The sequence below is a fragment of the Oncorhynchus masou genome, chromosome 2, assembly GCF_036934945.1.
Source record: "Oncorhynchus masou masou isolate Uvic2021 chromosome 2, UVic_Omas_1.1, whole genome shotgun sequence".
NCBI lineage: Eukaryota > Metazoa > Chordata > Actinopteri > Salmoniformes > Salmonidae > Oncorhynchus > Oncorhynchus masou.
Window position 1 is genome coordinate 42,485,848 of NC_088213.1, and position 21,904 is coordinate 42,507,751.

Below are 21,904 nucleotides of genomic sequence, written 5' to 3' on the forward strand. Positions count from 1 at the left end.
CCACTTACAGTCCATTCACTTGCTACTCAGTCACAACCAGTAGGTTGAGGGGTTTGATAAAATATAACCAATATGTACCCATTGGTGTCACTTCTAGAATTCACACTGAATAACAGTAAATTATAACCGCAAACCAGAACAATATTCACCATGGATTTTACTTGCCTTCTAGACACACATTATCATGATTTGAGACAAAGGGATACAAAAAGGTAACAAAAGTCTGGATTCTTTGTTTTATTGAAGCCAGGGCTGACAGACACTTTTCCTTATCGGCACAAAAAGCGAGATACCACATGGCTGCATCACGTTAAAGCCATACAATCACACAGAATATGTCCAGGGCACAAACACAGTACTCCATGTGGTTAAAAGGTTTTTATATCCTGAATAAAAAGGACTGTAAGCAAAAGCTTTTAAATCTCCTATATGAGTATATTTTCAAGGGCTGAAGGCATAGCACTAAGATGATGTATAGAGCAGTCGCTTTTAACTTAACCTTGAAAAAAAAAAATGATATCCAATCATCAAAAACTTGCAATTTGGAAATCAAGCTGCGTGATGTACTAGCCAAACATACAAATGTCTGTTTGGATAATGCAGATGTATAGTAACTATGTGGAGACAAACAGAGGAGTGAACTAGTTCATGAATTTCTAGGCTGTTTACCACCCTAAAGAGATCTGTCCTATATCATTTACGCAAAGTAATGCTTGCAAACAGCAACCATCGTTGTGCAGAAAAATCGAACAGAAAAATACCAAGGAGTTGCGCTGCAATGGACAGGTGTACCAGAAATGCACATGAAAAAACTAAGGAGCATTGACATGCATTTTAGTTTATTTGGATATTTCCTTAAAATCTCCAAAAATGTATAGCTTTAAAAGTCTGGAGCAGATTTGACTGCCAGGGACATGTTCGTTATACTGCTAATCCCAAATATTAAGTACATCATACTTGTAATTCATCAATACACGTTCTACGCAGGTAGGTAGAAGAGTATGCATTCTCTAGTTTAAACAATAACATCTGGGGGTTCACTACAACTCTCCCAATGAAAGTGATTATTTCAACATAAGATTAATACTCCTTCCTGACGGTCACAATATTGTGCTTGTATTACAGCAACAGATCTTAGATGCAAATTTCTGCCCAATGAAGATAAAAAAGAAAAATAGAATCAAAATCCAGCCAGTTCTTATTCTTACAACAGATTAGTTAACACAAAATAAAGTAGACTACACACCTCTAGGTCTTGTGGGTTTTTTTCCCTTACAGAGCAAAAAAAGAGTTAGCCTGGCAACTCAAGTAAGTATATGGACCACCTTAGAATGTACTTTGGAATGACAGGTGTTCCACGCAGGGCCAGGGGAGATGGTCACCTGGGAATCAAACCAGACTATTCTACACAAACAGAACACACTGATTGCTGCATCTTTGGTTCCAGGTTCCAATTCTATGTAGTTTCCGTTGTTGTTATAGGTGGTTTTAAAAGCCAAGTAGCTGCTCTTACAGTTTATTAAACCGATGTTACAATTGCTGATCTGCAAATGAACCATAGCTAAGACTGTAGGTAGACTTGAGGGTGATCATCTAGTTATGTGATTAATCAAATAATCTTATTCTTTTTTACAAATGATTTGATATGGTACAGTAGAGTGGATGTAACTAACAAAAACATTGGCAGAACTAGGACAATTAAAAAAAAAAAAAAACTACTAAGGACACAAGCAAAGGCTGATAATATTGACTTAGATCTACCCTGAGTGAAGGCAGGGTGCACAGATGGACAAATTGTGAACTGTATGTACACTGAAGGCAAAAAGTCAACATTGCAAATGGGCACTGAAGATTACACAAAAGATCTGTGGACATTGCAATTTCCTACTGGGCCACGATTTTTACACCGACATGTAGAAATCGGGAATGTTTAACCTAACCTGCCATACAGCTTGTATAAAAACATTTAAACTGAAAAAGAAGAGCTAAATTTCCTTTTTAAGGATAACCCATTTCATTAAAACCGTAGTATTTGATCTCCATATGATGATTTGGCCACGCAAGTGAGTGGTTTAAACGATGCAAGTGTTCATCTGGGGGAAACAAATACTCTAAACTTGTGGTTGCTTCTAAAAATCTGCATCTAGATACCTTTACAGTTTATAAAATGAAAGGCAATCTCAATATTACTCAAGTGAACAATGTCAGCTACATTTCTTTTGAAACCTTATGCAAAGACCACAGACTTGTTATACAAAAAAAATTAACAAAATAAATTACTTGAAATGACCAAATGGACAACTTTTTGCCGTTGGTGATACAGTGCATTTCCTCTTTAAGTAGACAAGCAGCTCCACTATGACACAAACAGTTACTGTGCCAGGCACTTGGGAGTTATAGTAGGAAAGATGCTGCCCCCAAAACACCTCTAGCCAAAAGAGTGTTCCTTGCTAACTCTACACTTGCCAATCCCAACAATGCTCATTTTATCCCAGACATTTCTTCACAATCTTGTGAAAAAAATTGCATTTTTGTACAAAATAAGACCAAAAGCTTGAATTGCAATTTCGTTGATATTTACAGAATCCTTAGATGACTAGTTGGACCTGCCATTTTGTGGGCAGGCCACTGTTTGCTATCAGCTATCTGTATTTGTCACATTAGTGTCATAACATCAGTGGAGTTTAACATGTTATGAGATATAGCTATCTAAACCCTTTACTAAATCGCAAACAGTGCAGAAAAAAATAGAAAATAAAGATTTTTATATATAAATACACCAGTATCATATCTCTAACCTTTTCTTTTTTTTTGTACATACTACATACGCTTGCAAGTATTTCATTTTTTTCAAATGAATATATTTAGGGTTTAATTGTTCTTATCACAACCGCTTTCCTTCCATAAGATTAGCTGAACAAGAGGCCACAGCACTTTTCCACTCTTTAAGCTTGTGAGGGGGGTGTATCCCCTAGCTAACGGAGGGCTCGCTGACCAGGGGATTTGGCTGCCCCCCAAGGAGTGTGCACGCATTACTGAACCGGACATCCCTTGCAAAAAAAACAAAAAAACAAAACAATTACAATTGAAGTAATAAGGATAGATACAGCCAAGTCCTCCTCCTCCTCCAAACCTCCACCTTTTGTTCTTTCCCAATCTTACCAAAATAACCAAAAATATCTGATCGCATCTTGAATTCATTTGGCAAAACTACTGTCTGCTGACTGATATACACATTGGGAATTTGGTCATATTTCGTTTTTTTTTTTATGCTTGTGTGTGTTTGTTTTCCAGAGTATTTGCAGTGGACAATGCTGTTGTTGCGTTCACGCTTCGTTCTCTGTCGGTGTGTTGTTCGCTGTAACCATGGAGTCCGGTTTGCGAGTCATTCTATCCAACTCTGCCTGGACGTCAGTCAAAACCGGCTTCTGCCCTTGGAAAATAAAAGAGAAAAGAGAAAGTAATATCCTGTAGCTTCTGTGCCTGTACTAGAAATACGACATTGACTGTTATGGCCAGGCCAGCAAGCAGAAGGAAACTGATGAGATGTGGCCCCATGCTAAATTACTTCAGTTGCATTACGTGACAGGTGCACACATGCAAAACCAATCATAAAAGACACTAAAAAAACATTCCATGCATATTCTTTCAGTTTGATGTCATTAACCGAACGAGGCCAGTAGGACACAAGGCCACGCAAGTATGCTGGGACAATGGGTTAATTACAACTTCATACTGAATGGACAAACAAAAACGAGAGATGAGCAGTGAGCGTTGGTATGTGCTTGGTGTCATTTAGGGTGGTTTTGTGACATTTTGCAGCCAGACAATGATACATTGTTAACAACTGTTGTCCCATGCATACAGGCCTTTCACCAGTTCCTCCAGTGGCAGAGGAGTCGAGTGGAACACCTCCCCTCTTCTAGGACCTGCCAAGAATTCCCTTTTCACCCTCTCTTTCTCTGAGGTTCTCGGGGTAAACTTCCAGACAACAGCATGGTCCAAAGGCAACAACATGAGGCAGTTAAACCAGAGAGATGCCAGTGATGCCCTGGGGGGCCAGGCCAGACGAGACCTTACCTGTTTTCTTGACTGATCCTGGAGATCCTGCTCCTGCAGCTCCGGTGCCTGGACTCCCAGGGGACCCAGTCTTTTTACTCAAAAGGCTGTTAAAGAAATTGGCCAGCACTCCCTCGTTTGCTGCTGCTCCTTAGACACAAACACATGAAACGAGCATCCCTTAGGATCACAACCATGAAATTTAAAAGGAGAGATCTATTTCTTCCATACAATTCAGGCACGCAACAGTTATTCCTGTATGATCACGGTATTCATAATTTCATCATAAAAAAATCAAAAAACATGAGCGCACACAGGATCATACTTTAACTGGAACACGATTTACATAATTCAATTCGATGCAGATGCATTCCTAGAGGATTAACTGTCCGTTTTCATATAGCGTATCCAATTCCTTTCCTCCCCACATGTCCTTGCCAACACCAACCAACTACAGGGTAGGGGTTACAGGTCTCAATTAAATTTGGCTTAATTTAAGCGGATCTATTCACACCGGTATGCACAGCTCCACCACTGAGCTTAATGGAGAAAATGTCAATATTTCTCCCCAAGCAAGGCCAGCGGAGGGAGGACTGCAGGAATCCATTGTTTATGGAATTATTTCAATAGCTACCTCAGGGGGGCAGTGGTTACACAGCAGTCACACACTTCCAACATCCAAATGAAGTGTTGCCCAAATGACTGCCAGTTCTCATAGAACAGTTTCCATGATGCTCTGTAAAAATACAAAAGAAAGGGTGGGCAGTAAGTTCCAGTGGTCTAACTTACCCTTCATGTTGGGGTCAGGTTTCTTGACCGCGGTCATTGGCGAGACGCTGGCCACGTTGGTAGCGCCTGTACGGCCAGTGGGTCGAGGCGAGCCAGAAGCGGTCCGTCCAGGAGATTCCTGAAACACAGACAGAAGACAGAGAGCAGAGTACAGTTGAGGCAATTCAAATTAATCATGGCTCCTATTGATGAAATGATTGTCATCCAACACTTATTTGTCCAGAAAAAGTGGCCATGAAAAAAATAAGAAAGTGTTGTTGATCACACTTACTGTTGATCCTCTTGTTGGTGTGGCCGGCTGCTTGGCCAGCAAAGACTTCAGAACAGACAAAAAGAAAAATGGTGTGAATTCTATTTTCACTGAAATATTTGGGCCCCATAAAATTCAGCATTTTTATCTTATATTTTACAACCCTCATAACATTCTCAGAAACACTTTCTTCCATCACAGATTATGGGCATAGTAGAAAAACATTGCATGGATGGATACTGGTAGCTTGATCTAACAGGGACTGACTGAAGCCCAGTACAAAAAGGAAGCGCTCTTCGCCCTAAGGCAACCACGTGATCTCTCAGAAACAACACCCTTTCAACCAATTAGGCTAAAGCCCTTGATGTTCTCAGACTCCTGATTGGCCCGGGAGGAAGTACAGAATAGGAACCTCAGGCTTTGAAGCCTGGGAAATGCTAATAAAATTAAACTGGCTCCACTATCCACAATCATAGCTTTGAACAAAACCAATCATTCTATTCTCAGCTCACCACCATCTAGTGTGCATCTTTAGAAGAGGAGAGAACATGGAATTGCAACCCAGAACTGTGCGATCTAGAATGTAAACAATCATACCTGTTGCTTCATAAGGAACACCTGCTCGTCCTCCGCGTTGACCTCCTTATCATGAACCAGCTGGAGAGAGAAGGCATGAATGTCCAACCAAGGGAGATGCATAAGGGACATTTGTCAAATGCCAAATGTCCTAGTCATGTCTCTTATCTGTAGAAGTCTCATGATCCTACCTTTCGTACTGGTGGCTTCATGATGAAGTCTTCAAAGGGGTCTTCAGGTCTCACCGTTGTGAAATTTTCATGCAGAATTGCAATCTTCTTCTCATTGTCCCATCCAGATGGACTAGGAAAAGGAAAACAGTTTTGTTTGGTACTCGAGCACTGACCAATAGTTTGTTACAATAACCATCAATGACAATACAGTACACGCTCATATAACTTCAGAACTCTCCACCAGTCATATCTGGGGGGTAGTGGGGGGGGCAGGTATCCTAGTGTTTAAGAGCGTTGGGCCAGTAACCAAAAGTCAGCTGGTTTTAATCCCAGAGCCAACTAGGTGAAAAATCGATGCGCTCTTGAGCAAGGCACTTAACCCCAATTGCTCCTGTTAGTCGCTCTGGATAAGCATGTGTGCTAAATCAGTGGTTCCGAAACTGTGGGGTTGTGTGAGGGGTCGGCGGGGGAGGCACGGGCACACACGGGTTCCCCCCCAAAATGTTAACATTTATAAATGTTCAAAAAAAATTGAAACCCAGTCCAGCTCTAAGCTTAATTTTGAAAGATGTAATAGTAGAATGCACAAGGTGCAATTTCACAATTGGGTGGTGCATCATCAGTTCCTCTTGTCATGTTAGTCATTGCATACCTTAGATAGCCATTTATAACTTGTCAGAAATGTCCAGTTCAACTAGCCCATGTCAGCTAACATTCTTTAGTTTCTTTTAGCCCATAGATATTGCATTTTTTTTGTCACTCAAATACCCACAAAAACACAGACATGGCAAAACATATAGAAAGGTTGTTTTTTTTTTTTAACGGCAAAATGTTCTTTGCACCACATAAAATGTGCAGAACTGTTGAAACGTTTGTGTCATGAACAGTAATTGTGCCCACAGAAATAGACGTGGGGTGCGTGCAGGGAGAGCATGGGATATTCCAATGCAGGAAGGGGGCGTGTTAGTACATTACATTTGAATGGATTCTTGCATTCTCTGGCATTGTGTTGCCACTTTGTACATTGAACTGTTGCATCTTTTTTTGTTTGAGGCAATCAAAAGGCCAAATCACAAGATGAAAAATAATTACCTCAATACTTGGGCACCTAACAGAACATAATTGAGCATTCACTTACATCAAAATAGCATCCTTCTCCACCACTAAGGCAGGCGTGGTGAACTGGAAGTCATATATTTTGTGCACTATGTATTTATATAGGAGATCCATGTTCTTCTCCTCTTTGACAGAGGTGTAAATCAATGCCGCTCCATCTGTCAGGTGGGTTTAAGGAACATGCAGACATGATAGGGCACAAAATTAAATAAAAACACTTACAGTTGAAGTATGAAGTTTACATAAACTTGTTTTTCATGACTCCAACCAAGTGTTTCAACCACTCCACAAATTTCTTGTTAACAAACTATAGTTTTGGCAAGTCGGTTAGGACATCTACTTTGTGCATGACAAGTCATTTTTCCCAAAAAAGTTTAGTCAGATTATTTCACTTATCATTCACTGTATCACAATTCCAGTGGGTCAGAAGTTCACAGACACTAAGTTGACTGTGCCTTTAAACAGCTTGGAAAATTCCAGAAAATTATGTCATGGCTTTAAAAGCTTCTGATAGGCTAATTGACATAATTTGAGTCGTGGAGGTGTACTTGTGGATGTATTTCAAGGCCTACCTTCAAACTCAGTGCCTCTTTGCTTGACATCATGGGAAAATCTAAATAAATCAGCCAAGACCTCAGAAAATAAAAATGCAGACCTACACAAGTCTGGTTCATCCAAGGGAGCAATTTCCAAAGGCCTGAAGATACCACGTTCATCTGTACAAACAATAGTATGCAAGTATAAACACCATGGGACCACGCAGCCATCATACCGCTCAGGAAAGAGGTGAACAGCAAAAGACCTTGAATATGCTGGAGGAATCCACAGTAAAACGAGTCCTATATCCACATATCCTGAAAGGCCACTCAGCAAGGAAGGAGCCACTGCTCCAAAGCCGCCATAAAACAGCCAGACTACGGTTTGCAACTGCACATGGGGATAAAGATCGTACTTTTTGGAGAAATGTCCTCTGGTCTGATGAAACAAAAACCGAACTGTTTGGCCATAATGACCAACGTTATGTTTGGAAGAAAAAGGGGCAGGCTTGCAATCTGAAGAACACCATCCCAACCATGAAGCACGGGGGTGGCAGCATCATGTTGTGGGGGTGCTTTGCTGCAGGAGGGACTGGTGCACTTCACAAAATAGATGGCATCACGAGGAAGGAAGATTATGTGGATATATTGAAGCAACATCTCAAGACATCAGTCAGGAAGTTAAAGCTTGGTCGCAAATGGTTCTTCCAACTGGACAATGACCCCAAGCATACTTCCAAAGTTGTGGCAAAATGGCTTAAGGACAACAAAGTCAAGGTATTGGAGTGGCCGTCACAAAGCCCTGACCTCAATCCTATAGAAAATTTGAAAAAGCGTGTGCGAGCAAGGAGGCCTACAAACCTGTCTCAGTTACACCAGATCTGTCAGGAGGAATGGGCCAAAATTCACCCAACTTATTGTGGGAAGCTTGTGGAAGGCTCCCTGAAACATGACACAAGTTAAACAATTTAAAGGCAATGCTACCAAATACTAATCGAGTGTATGTAAACTTCTGACCCAGTGGGAATGTGATGAAAGAAATAAAAGCGGAAAGAAATAACTCAATTATTCTGACATTTCACATTCTTAAAATAAAGTGGTGATCCTAACTGACCTAAGACCGGGAATGTTTACTCTGATTAAATGTCAGGAATGGTAAAAAACTGAGTTTACATGCATTTCGCTAAGGTGTATGTCCATTTCCGACTTCAACTGTATAATTTTGCATCTATGGTGGGGCCTGTCATTCTAAGAAGGGAGAGTTGTGTTTGAGTGGAAAGGATACACTGTAAGCAGAATCGTCGGATGTGGGACTGGATGAAGTCGAAGTGCTCCTCTCGGAAGTCGTGCTCCTTCTCTAAAACACTGACTGCATCACACTGTGGAGAGAGACATCATTGTAACACTGTACATAGCCATAATGACATTTGAAGTGTCTCTATTCCTTTTAAACTTGTGAGTGTAACCTTTACTGTTCATTTTAGATTGTTTATTTCACTTTATCTATTTCACTTGCTTTGGCAATGTAAACATGTTTCCCATGCCAATAAAGCCCTTTGAATTTAACTGACAGAGAAAGAGCGAGGAAAAGAGCAAAGTAGACGGCAATTAGGCTACAACTGGAGCAAGTAAACCATACCTTCCTGAGGGACATAAAAATGACTCGCCTTAGCTCAAGCTTAGCTCACTTCGCTATGCCTCCCTTTCAGTCTCAGACCCTCCCTCACTTCCGCTCTCCTCCCCTCCCCTCCACTCCACTCGTTTGCAAGTTCCCCTCCTCACTGCTCCTTCCCGGAGGGAGTAAGACCCTGCAGGCAGGCCCCACCCGGTCTCTGACACACACATATACACTTCCCCACAGTGACCACAAGATGGTAACCTTGACAACAACAAGGCTGACTGGCTGAGCATGACTCAGGGAATGCCAGCTAGCTACTTCCTGAAATAAAAAAAATGGCAGTAGCAAAGACAGCAGGCCTGGTTAAGTATGCAGGAGCCCTTCATTAAATATACATACCCAAGTGCCACACTCAGTGGGACTTAAAGGGATATTTTGCCATTTGAGCAGAGGTTCTTCATCTACTTCCCCAGAGTCAGATGAACTTGTGGATACCATTTTTCTATGTCTCTGTGTCCAGTATGAAGGAAGTTAGAGGTAATTTTGAGAGCCAATGCTAACTAGCATTAGCACAATGACTGGATGTATATGGTATATGCTAGCATGCTTAATCATTTAACCTGTGTATCTGTGTCAGCGAGTAAACTGGCATCCATATTCCTTATAGCTCTGTAAACGGCAGCAATGTGGTTCTCACTCAATTATCAAACTCAATGACATAATGAATTTAGAAAATACAGCAAATGGTCACCGAGTGGCGCAGCGGTCTAAGGCACTGCATCGCAGTGTTGTGGTGTCACTACAGCCTGGTGTTCGACCGGCTGTGTCACAACCTGCCGTGAACGGGAGTCCCATAGGGTGGCGCACAATTGGCCCAGCGTCATCCGGGTTATGAGAGGGTTTGGCCAGGAGGGCTTCGCTTGGCTCACCACGCTCTAGCGACTCTTTGTGGCGGGCCGGGCAACTGCAGGCTGACCTCGGTCGACAGTTGAATGGTGTTTCCTCCAACACATTGGTGCGGCTGGCTTTTGGGTTAAGCAAGCGGATGTTAAGGGCGGTTTTGCGGGTCATGTTTCGGAGGACGCATGACCTTCACCTCTCCCGAGCATGTTGGGGAGTTGCAGCAGAGCCAAGACAGTAAATCACGAAATTGGGGAGAAAACGGGGTAAAATTGCAAAAACAAAACAAATGAAAGAAAAAGAAAATACAGCAAATAGTCTGAAAATATGGAACACGTATGGAGCAGACTAAGAGCAGACTAAGACATACCACACTTCAAATCCACAAAATCCATATGTATCGTGCCTGAAGAAAGGACACTTCACTAATGCTCTGAGAGTATATTCAACAAACTGCACTAAAGACCCATATGAATTCCCCGGGAATGAAATAAGCCTTTCCTCCCTTAAAGGCAGAAAAGAAATAGAAAAACAGTGAGCAGTGAAAAGAATACATTCACTCGTCCTCGTCATGACTAGCATGTGAAGTACTGATGACTGACAACATTGTGTTCTTTTAAAGCAGTCATTTGCCAGAAGCTCATGAACATGGAACAATGTGGTGCTTTCATGGGCTGAAGATGCTGCCTCACAGGCAACACTAAAAACCAGCAACTCAAGACAGGAGATGATCAGGCACCAACCATGAAATGGACTGCCAGAGTGGAGCGTCAATGGTGTACTAGTTAGTTGTGGGCCCATGAAGAATCTGAGGATCAGTGTTGTTTAAATCTTTCAGTACAAAAACGGTCTATTAATTTAAACTGGTGCCTAAAAATGGCAGGCTACTTCTTTCAGGTAACTACAGTACCAGTCAAAGGTTTGGGCACAAACTTACTCAAGGATTTTTATTTTTACTATTGTCTACATTGTAAAATAATAGTGAATACATCTACTATTATTAACTATTAAATAACACATATGGAATCATGTAGTAACCAAAAAAAGTGTTAAACAAATCAAAATATAATTGAGATTGTTCAAGGTAGCCACCCTTTGCCTTGATAACGTTTCACACTCTTGGCAGGCATTCTCTCAACCAGCTTCACCTAGAATGCTTTTCCAACAGTGTTGGAGTTCCCACATATGCTGAGCACTTGGCTGCTTTTCCTTCACTTCTCTGTGATCCAACTCATCCCAAACGGGTTGAGATCAGGTGGATTGTGGAGCCCAGGTCATCTAAAGCAGCACCCCATCACTCTCCTCCTTGGTCAAATAGCCCTTACACAGCCTGGAGATGCGTTTTGGGGTATTGTCCTGTTGAAAAACAAATGACAGTCCCACTAAGCGCAAACCAGATGTGATGGCAAACCAAACCAGATGCATCGCTGCAGAATGCTGTGGTAGCCATGCTGGTTAAGTGTGCCCTGATTCTAAATAAATCACTGACAGCATCACCAGCAAACACCGCCACACCATCAGAACTCGTCATCGAAGCTTCACGGTGGGAACGACACATGCGGAGATCATCCGTTCACCTACTCTGCGTCTCACAAAGACAAATCTAATTTGGATTTATCAGACCAAAAGATTGCTGCAAAGAAACATTTGACCATGAAGGCCTGATTCACGCAGTCTCCTCTGAATAGTTGATGTTGAGATGTGTCAGTTACTTGAACTCTGCGAAGCATTTATTTGGGCTGCAATCTGAGGTGCAGTTACAGTAACTCTAATGAACCTCTGCAGCAGAGGTAACTCTGGGTCTTCCTTTCCTGTGGCGGTCCTCATTGAGGTTTTTGCAACTGCACTTGGAAGAAACTTTCAACGTTCTTAACATTTTCAGACTGACCGAACATGTCTTAACCTTTTGTAACTAGGGGGCAGTATTTTCATTTTTGGATAAAAAACGTTCCCGTTTTAAACGGATATTTTGTCACGACAAGATGCGACTATGCATATAATTGACAGCTTTGGATAGAAAACACTGACGTTTCCAAAACTGCAAAGATATTGTCTGAGTGCAACAGAACTGATGTTACAGGCGAAACCAAGATAAAAATCCAATCAGGAAGTGCCCCATATTTTGAAAGCGTTGCATGCAAATGACTCCTTATATGGCTGTGAATGGGCTACGAATGAGCTTACACTTTCTACGTATTCCCCAAGGTGTCAACAGCATTGTGACGTCTTTTTACGCATTTATGTTGAAGAATAGCCATAAGGGACCACATTGATGGCTCCTGCAGAAAATCTTGCGTAAAGTACAGAATTAGCCATTTTTCCAATCGCTTCTTATGAGAAACCAATTGTCCCGGTGGATATTTTATCGAATAGATATGTTAAAAACACCTTGAGGATTGATTCTAAACAACGTTTGCCATGTTTCTGTCAATATTATGGAGCTAATTTGGAAAAAAGTTTGTTGTAGTGACCGCATTTGTAGTGACCGCATTTTCCAGTCAATTTCTCAGCCAAACAAACGGAGCTATTTCGCCTATAAAAGTAATATTTTTGGAAAAAAGGAACATTTGCTATCTAACTGGGAGTCTCGTGAGTGAAAACATCCAAAGTTCTTCAAAGGTAAATGATTTAATTTGATTGCTTTTAATGCTAGGCAATGATAAACTTACACAAATGCTTGTCTAGCGTTGGCTGTAAAGATGACAGTGTGATTAACAAAAAGCTAAGCTGTGTCTCATTATATTTCATTTGTGATTTTCATTAATAGGAAAATTTTCTATTGATATTTATGTCCGCTACGTTATGCTAATTAGTTTGAGGCGCTGATTACGCTACCGGATCCGGGATGGTTAGTATCAAGAAGTTTAAAGTAATGGACTGTCATTTCTCTTTGATTATTTGAGCTGTTCTTGCCATAATATAGACTTGGTCTTTTACCAAACAGGGCTATCTTCTCTATACCACCCCTACCTTGTCACAACACAACTGATTGCCTCAACTGCATTAAGGGAAGAAATTTCACAGATTAAATTATAACAAGGCACACCTGTTAATTGAAATGCATTCCAGGTGACTACCTCATGAAGCTGGTTGAGAGAATGCCAAGAGTGTGCAAAGCTGTCATCAAAGCAAATGGTAGCTATTTGAAGAATCTCAAATATAATTAGATTTGTTAAATACTTTTTTAGTTACTACATGGATTCCACTATTGATGTCTTCACCATTATTCTACAATGTAAAAAAAAATAGTACAAATAAAGAAAAATCCTTGAATGCATAGGTGTCCAAACTTTTAACTGGTACTGTATATTTCAACCAGACAGCCTCAACTTACCTTTGTGCAAACTATTAGCACTGGAATGCCCAGGTTGTGTGTGAGTACGTTTTCCCCGAGCGGTAGCACCACGCCCTCGTCATCCCCCCCTGCTGGGGGAGCCCGTCTCTGGGGAGAGGCTGGATCGGCTCCCTCCGGCTCTGTGTACTCCTGGAAAGCCTTCACCACTGTGGGGCAAACAGGGGACGGCCGCATTAGTTAGGCCAGTCGCAATGCACCTTTTTCATTTGGAGGATGAATAATCTTTACAAGATTTATTAACACAGGTTGTATAAAGTAGAGGTTGACCGATTAATTGGAATGGCCAATTAATTAGGGCCGATTTCAAGTTCATATAACAATCGGAAATCGGTATTTTTGGACACCGATTTTGGTCTCTCTTTTTTAACACCTTTATTTAACTAGGCAAGTCAGTTAAGAACACATTCTTATTTTCAATGACGGCCTAGGAACGGTGGGTTAACTGCCTTGTTCAGGGGCAGAACGACAGAATTTTACCTTGTCAGCTCGGGGATTCAATCTTGCAACTTTACAGTTAACTAGTCCAACGCTCTAACCACCTGCCTCATTGCACTCCACAAGGAGCCTGCCTGTTACGCGAATGCAGTAAGCCAGGGTGAGTTGCTTGCTAGCATTAAACTTAACTTGTAAAAAACAATCAATCATAATCACTAGTTATAACTACACATGGTTGATGATATTACTAGTTTATCTTGCGTGTCCTGCGTTGCATATAATCGATGCGGTGCGTATTTGCGAAAAAGGACTGTCCTTGCTCCAATGTGTACCTAACCATAAACATCAATGCCTTTCTTAAAATCAATACACAGAAGTATATATTTTTAAACCTGCATATTTAGCTAAAAGAAATCCAGGTTAGCAGGTAATATTAACCAGATGAAATTGTGTCACTTCTCTTGCGTTCATTGCACGCAGAGTCAGGGTATATGCAACAGTTTTCTGTATTTCACTGAAAGAATAAACGTCTTGTTTTCGAGATGGTAGTTTCCGGATTTGACCATATTAATGACCTAAGGCTCGTATTTCTGTGTGTTATTATGTTACAATTAAGCCTATGATTTGATAGAGCAGTCTGACCGAGCGATGGTTGGCACCAGCAGGCTCGTAAGCATTCATTCAAACAGCATTTTCGTGCGTTTTGCCAGCAGCTCTTCACAATGCTCCAAACCTATCAACTCCCGAGATTAGGTTGGTGTAACCGATGTGAAATGGCCCGCTAGTTCGCAGGGTGAGCGCTAATAGCGTTTCAAACGTCACTTGCTCTGAGACTTGGAGTAGTTGTTCCCCTTGATCTGCAAGGTTTGGCTGTTGTCGATGTGTTCCTGGTTCGAGTTCAGGTAGGAGCGAGGAGAGGGACGGAAGCTATACTGTTACACTGGCAATAGTCAAAGGTATATGAAATACAAATGGTATAGAGAGAAATAGTCCTACAATTCCTATAATAACCTAAAACGTCTTACCTGGGAGTATTGAAGACTCATGTTAAAAGGAACCACCAGCTTTCATATGTTCTCATGTTCTGAGCAAGGAACTTAAACGTTAACTTTTTTACATGGCACATATTGCACTTTTACTTTCTTCTCCAACACTTTGTTTTTGCATTATTTAAACATGTTTCATTATTTATTTGAGGCAAAATTGATTTTATGATATTATATTAAGTTAAAATAAGTGTTCTGGGTATTGTTGTAATTGTCATTATTACAAATAAATAAATTTAAAAATCGTCCGATTAATCGGTATCGGCTTTTTTTGGTCCTCCAATAATCGGTATCGGCGTTGAAAAATAAGAATCGGTCGACCTCTAGTACAGAGAGCATATATTTTCTTCTGATTGAAATAAAGCATACAGGACAGCATCACAAATGGGTACTCCATAACTAGGGCCCTGAGTTGTTATTATTTATTTTTTTAATTTTACCCCTTTTTCCCCCCGATTTCGTGGTATCCAATTGTTTTAGTAGCTACTATCTTGTCTCATCGCTACAACTCCCGTACAGGCTCGGGAGAGACGAAGGTTGAAAGTCATGCGTCCTCCGATAAACAAGCCGCACTGCTTCTTAACACAGCGTGCATCCAACCCGGAAGCCAGCCACACCAACGTGTTGGAGGAAACACTGTGCACCTGGCAACCTTGGTTAGCGTACACTGCGCCCGACCCGCCACAGGAGTCGCTGGTGCGCGATGAGACAAGGATATCCCTACCGGCCAAGCCCTCCCTAACCCGGACGACGCTAAGCCAATTGTGCGTTGACCCCAAGGACCTCCCGGTCGCGGCCAGTTGCGACAGAGCCTGGGCGCAAACCCAGGGTCTCTGGTGGCACAGCTGGCGCTGCAGTACAGCACCCTTAACCAATGCGCCACCCGGGAGGGGACCTGAGTTTTTAAAGACCAAGTGACCTGACATGGAGTAAATGTAGTCCCTGTTCCTCCGGACTCAGCCATTCTCACTGAGCTCCAGAACTCGCTGCACCATGTCTATAGAGACATTAGCTGATCTGACAGCCGCTCCTCTCCTGCCTGCTCCACTACCCAGACTGGAGAATAACTCCCAATGTGTTTTACACACACAACTAACCGTCTGCCTTAGTCAAGCAGACAACAGCCCATCCGTCATCTAGCTATTCATGCCACTGTGCGCTGTTAACTCCAACTAAACAGAATATCAATGACAATTAGCTTCTCCTGGACTTTCTACAGGACTCAACCCTAGAGACTGTAGTTGGTAGATATGTAATCAAGCGCAAAAGCTTTCAGAACGACTCTGTAAGCTTTTAGTACGACTTGCTAATATATTTACACTCCAAAGAGCTTAACTAACATGATGGATCCATATATTGCTACAGCAAAATAAAACAAAGGCTAAGTCTATTTTGGTATAAAGGAGAAGCATAACTCCCAATAGGGCACTGCTGCAGGCATCTGGCTGGCAGTCTGTCCCCTGTATGCATCCCAGAACAGCAGCTGTGAGCAGTGGTCTGGGAAGGCACTTCCCCTTCCTCAGGAACCTTAGGAATGTGGTTACGGCTAACCCAGAGAGCCAATGTTGCTACAGCACTTCCTTCCCACCAGGAACAGAACAACCCTTAGGGTGCTGGGCTTCCTGGCCTGGGCCCTGTGATGTAAACTCCAGCTGATTGGGAACAGGGATGGGATCAGACTCCCTGTTCAGGCTCTGATCTGTGCCAGCTAAAGCTACAGGGGGCCAGCAGAGCCTAGACGCAACAGTCTCAACGAACAAAGACAAACCAAAAGATGCAAATGTGCAACACTACGGCATTTACTCTCTTGGACAAACAATTGTCTCCAAAGGACTCAAATAACTGGGTGTACAAAAAAAATGCCTGGCTCACATTGTGTTCTTCAAGCAAAACATTCTTAGGCAAGCACTTCTCAGCCATTGAGCTTTGTTTTTTCTCCTTGGATATTTTGGTAGACTGCCTTGGTGGGAGTGACATACATAGCTTAGGCCTACATTTCTTACATAACCCGGCTGAGCAGCAAAACATCTTTAGTACGGTAATAACAGTAAAGTGCCTGTCAGAAAGGCGCAGTGGTCACACTTCGAGCCTTCATCTGTAGTTGTAAATCCAGATTTCTCATCATTCAGACACCACATCGTCCATCGTTCGACTTTGCCCACTTAACCATTCCAGTACAAACATGGGTGGGGCCAAATAGCTTTACAGTATAAGTATTAGCCTAGATATGATAATGACCAATTTGAAGTGTAATTTCCATTTTTTCCCCTGCGGGACCCTTCCGCTTTGTAGCGTTATAATGCAGAGACATATTCCTGAATCCTGATAATGACAGTTGTTAATAGAAAAAAAAAACTGTTGATCTGTGCTATTTCAGTGCATGATACAGCAAGGAATGGTTCTGCTACAGAGCACCACCAAGCTGCTCCAGTTTCAACTGAGCCAGAACGTCCTGCCCACTCGATATCCCTTCCATGCTTAGACTCAATCTGGTGTCAGAAGAAACCATGACGCAACACTGCTGTAAGGGCGCCTGGACACCCCTCCTCCCTTTTAGATATGTCACACTAGTCTGACAAGTGCAGCGATGACATCATTACCGACATCCTGAAAGGTGAACACTGTCTGGATGATATGCTACTCCGCTAGATTGTAAAGCTGTAAATGTTTGTGGGTGGGAGCGTATTCAACAAAAGAGTTTAGCAGGGCGCATATGCCAGCCTGGCTACCTGTGTTGGATATCAGCAAACACCACTTGTCAAAATCAGGCCTCCACTATTGAACAAAGTAAAACTTATTTACTAGTACAACACAATCCACAATGGAAAAACAAGGCTTGACAACTGTGCAAAGGCTTTCCTCCCTATATACAGAAAGAAAATGCAAACTATGTCTTCATCTATCAAAATTATGTAATTTAGCCTACAGTATAGATTCAGTAAATCACTGATTATTGGTCCAGTAGAAGCATTCAGATTACGCAAAATATTCAATATTTGTGTAGAATGCAGTAATGTGCTACGTTACCTCAAAGCTTTTTTGCCTACAGAAACATCATCCTTCTGCCACTTCCCCTTTCACACATTTTAGTTTGTAAACAGTTAGGCCTAGTGGTTCTCCAATCATAAACCTGACACTTAAGCCCAGAGTAGTCATAGGCCTACAGTTGAATGATGACAAAAACAATAGTGAACCTATCCACTGGGATTATTTGAGCACATTAAACATGGCATTGGTTTAATTTTGGATTGCAAAAATCAAACCAATCTCTAAAGCATCTCCAAGTAGAGTAACCTTCAGACAGCCTGCTCAAGAGAACCTCGGATAACCCCCGGCTCTTGTAAGAGCATGCAACTTCAGAGCACAAAAGAGCACTTCATGATAATTTCTAAAATTATCAGGAGGGAGCATTCAGTACATAAGACAGTGATCAACAGACTAGGCTTTTGGTCATCATGACTGAACACAGCTGATAATCATGGGCCTTTCTGATGACCTACAAACTACCATGACCATGAGTCATTTTATACTTCAGTGTCTGCTTTCTACTGCCATTCCCTTTAGTTTAAATGAAAAACCAGCCAGCATCCAAACTGTAGCCTAAATGTGTTATGTAAGCATACATCTCATTGGCTCTGTCTGGGGATGTTCACTATACTGCAGACACTTGTCAAACAAAACCCATATCAGCTCCACAAGCATCTCGCAACATAAAGGGAAGCAATTATCACCACCTCTACTGTCAGATTGCCAAACAAACACAGCTAAATGTTGGGACTGGCCTTCGCTTGGACAATCGTCCTCACAGACACTGTCGCAGCAGCCAAGGTGAAGTAGATGATTCAGCACTACTTACTCCTCTGCTCCATCTCTCTCATCTCCTCCGGCGGGATCTTGAGCTTGTCCACATGATCACGCAGCACGCTGGCCCACTTCTGGAGCGACTCCATGATGGTCCAGGGTCTTGACATGTCTGCCACAAACACTGCCAAGCTGTCGTTCAGCGACTCTGCTGTCACTGCAAACTTTAGCAGGCCTTTGTGATACAAGTCCCCATCCAGGATCCACACGTTACAGCGTGTAAGGTCTGCCAATATTCAGAGATTTACAGTCACGCAAAAAATAACATGTAGCCTAACCCATGTACAGTTGTATTATTTTGCCACTGGAACAGGGAACTTACCATCTATGTCCTCATCGTGGACGTTCAGATACAGATACTCCAGGCCTCTTCCTTTCTTATTGTGCTCTGCTCCTTGGAGTTTTGCCATAATCGTTGTCTTTCCTGACCCATCCTCACCTGAAATATTTCCACACAAACGGGTTATTGTCATGTTATTGTTATGATTTGGTTTATTTGATTGAAGACAACATTTATTATCTGTATAATGTTAAATGCAACCTCTCCTACTTCTCCCTTTTGATGTGATTACAAGTTACTGAAGGATATGGATTTACACTTACCAAACACCAATATGTTCTTCCCGGATGGCAACTTTGAACTTGAACGTGTTGAAACCTCACTGAGAATTGAAGTCCTGAAGAGAATAACAATGCATTTAGTTTGCTTGCTTGATATCACATTATACAATTAAGTAGCCTAGGCTTAACACATAGCCTACTGGTAGGTGTTTGTCTGCATAACTGTCTTGCCACCAAGACCGTTAGCTAAGTTAGCTATCACTTGTTACGCTAATTAGCCTACCTTGTCGAATGAGCTTTTGAGTGTCAGCTGTCACTGATCATACATAGCTAGCTAGATCGTTTCTTAATTTTGAATATTTTATAAAATCAGTTTGACTGGCTTGGCAATATTATAGCATAGCTAGTTATGTAGTTGTAACTATCAAGGAACAAAAATGATTGTGGCTACTGGGCTAGCTGGAAAGCAAGCTAGTTAACGTCACATTATTTGGTCCTGCACAATCAGACGAAAAGAACTTGGCTAGTTAGCTAGTTAACGCGCCTGTTATTAGTATTGATTTGGAGTAGATATTGGTTAGCTTGCCTAGGTAGCTAGAAGGTTGGTTGGTTCGTTTGTTATTGAAACTGGTTAGTTATGTAGCCACACTAACTAAAGGAAAATGTTGTAGCTGAACGAACGTTTGCTATCGTAACTACAGTACGCGTTAGCAATAACGTTAACTGTTTTGAAGGCATCCGGGACCGTTTTGATGAGAGCACCCGGCAGTGACAAAGCACATTAAACAAGTTAGTAAAAAGCTTTTCCGTTACAGAAAATAGCACATTGTAAATCACGAGTACTTGAACTTGCCATAGGTTTTGTCCTTCCTCGTCTTCGTTGATATTTTCCATAGTGTCGCCTGCCCCGGCTGCGCCCAGGAACTTCTTCTCCAGAACGGGAGCCATCTTCTTTCTACAGCCACAAAGAGAGGCGCGACTTGGGCGCCCTAGGACCTTGTTAAAACTGTGTGCACCCGATTTACACCGCAACAAATCCCGGAATGCGGCTCATCATTGATGGTTCAAAATCTATAGCTAAACAACACAGAGACGTATGATACCTACCACGTCTTGCTATCAGATACAGACAAAGGGTCAATGCTGATGATAACTTATGGTGATGATACTCAATGCCTCACTATTTTTCTGTGGCCCAATCAAAATATCTTAAGTGGGCTAGTGTACAACATTTCGCGCATACTAAACCCAGTACACCGACACAACTCAGTAGCCTCCTTCCAAAAACTACATCTGATTATATCATAACGATTTACTCAATGATTTACTGTAATCATGAAAGGGGGGCAAAATAAGACAAAGAAAAACAACACTTTACCGTGAAAGTGTTGTGTACGCTAATTGTGATCAGGCATAATAACAGCGCGCTCAGTACGCGTTGGCTTGCATGATGTCATCCTGCAAGGCTGACTGATTTATTTTTAATATTGGGCATTGTACACTTAACAACTGGTCCAGGATCAGTTGTGCAGCTAGACCATAATACATTTGGGTACGTTTGGGGTGGAAAGAGGTAACTGCACATAATTTGCAAAACCAAAGAAAATCAACTGGAGCAGCAAAGCAGATGAGTAGACCGTATAGCTGACAAGTAAAGTGATGCCACCTAGTGGAATCATAAGAAGGCAACATGTAGATTCAGATTTAGAGTGTATTAGTCACATGCGCATGGTTGCAGATGTAAATGCAGGGTCCAGTGAAAATCTTCATCTCCGAGCTCCGACAGGAGGGGTAGATGATTGGCAGGTGGCTAATTGGGTGGCTATTCAGCAGCCTAACCGTCCGGGGATAGAAGCTATTGGCCAGTCTATAAACGAAAGGATAGGAACATCATGGAAAATGTAAAGTGTCATAAGAAAAGACACGCTATTACAGTATTCACTGGTATACTTTATATATATATATAAGACAAGACAGGGAGTTTATAAAACAGGGAGGTGTGTGTCTAGACGATCCGATCCGTGTACGGTTCTGTTCATTCAATCAATATCCGAATTTAAACGAAGATGTGTAATCATTTCGACTGCTTGGAATCATTTTAGTTAGGTCTTCCGCAAGATGTCATTAATAAACAGAGACCGTGTGTGCGTAGAGAGGAGGGGATGCAAGAGGATTGATACGATTACATTTAAGCAGACGCATGTTCATACTTATGCTAACTGTTTTCACAGTAAAAGCTGTAAAGTGTTAACGTTTGAGGAAATCATATGATTTTAACAATTGCATTGTTAATGGGTTCCTCACATTATTTTTAAATATATTTTTTAAAACATATTTTCCAAGAAATGTAAAGGGTTTCAATGTCCTTAGTCAGTGCCTCTCAGTTGCACATTACATTGTTAATGTAAACGCCAACACACACAATCGTTAGATAATAATCAGCCTTTACAAGACAAACCATGTAAACAACATAATGACCGAAACTTGCTTTACACTACTTCAAACCAGAATGACGCCAATCAATAATTAAATCTGGGCCCCAAAAGAAATAGGAGCAATCCCGTAAACCTGAATCAATCACTGTGTGAAAAAGGGCACCCAGACTTGAATAGAGCTGTGCTGGTAATTC

The 21,904-nt window shown here is 41.7% G+C and overlaps 1 protein-coding gene across 3 annotated transcripts; it reads right to left on the reverse strand.

Moving 5' to 3' along the window:
- Nucleotides 1-222: 222 nt before the first annotated feature.
- On the reverse strand, nucleotides 223-20,258 carry LOC135505074 (cytoplasmic dynein 1 light intermediate chain 2-like). Of its 3 annotated transcripts, none has more exons than XM_064924153.1 (13): nucleotides 20,129-20,258; nucleotides 19,318-19,391; nucleotides 19,037-19,153; nucleotides 18,710-18,940; nucleotides 13,352-13,518; nucleotides 8,785-8,878; nucleotides 6,986-7,121; nucleotides 5,866-5,977; nucleotides 5,696-5,755; nucleotides 5,120-5,164; nucleotides 4,849-4,966; nucleotides 4,081-4,203; nucleotides 223-3,433 (listed from the first exon to the last, which is right to left on the reverse strand). In XM_064924153.1, exons 1-13 carry the CDS (start codon nucleotides 20,221-20,223, stop codon nucleotides 3,327-3,329), a joined length of 1,479 nt encoding a protein of 492 aa, XP_064780225.1. In that variant the 5' UTR covers nucleotides 20,224-20,258; the 3' UTR covers nucleotides 223-3,326. The 3 variants fall into 3 exon arrangements, with proteins under 3 accessions (XP_064780225.1, XP_064780229.1, XP_064780215.1); XM_064924157.1 differs by having other exon boundaries at nucleotides 223-3,428; nucleotides 4,081-4,209; XM_064924143.1 differs by having other exon boundaries at nucleotides 4,081-4,209.
- Between the last annotated feature and the right edge of the window lie 1,646 nt (nucleotides 20,259-21,904).

Coding starts and splice junctions, on each gene's coding strand:
- LOC135505074 (XM_064924143.1), bottom strand. CDS start 20,223: ATGGCTCCCGTTCTGGAGAAGAAGTTCCTGGGCGCAGCCGGGGCAGGC. Junction 19,154..19,317: donor GAAGAACATATTGGTGTTTG/GTAAGTGTAAAT, acceptor GAAATATTTCAG/GTGAGGATGGGTCAGGAAAG. Junction 7,122..8,784: donor CCGACGATTCTGCTTACAGT/GTATCCTTTCCA, acceptor CCCACCTGACAG/ATGGAGCGGCATTGATTTAC.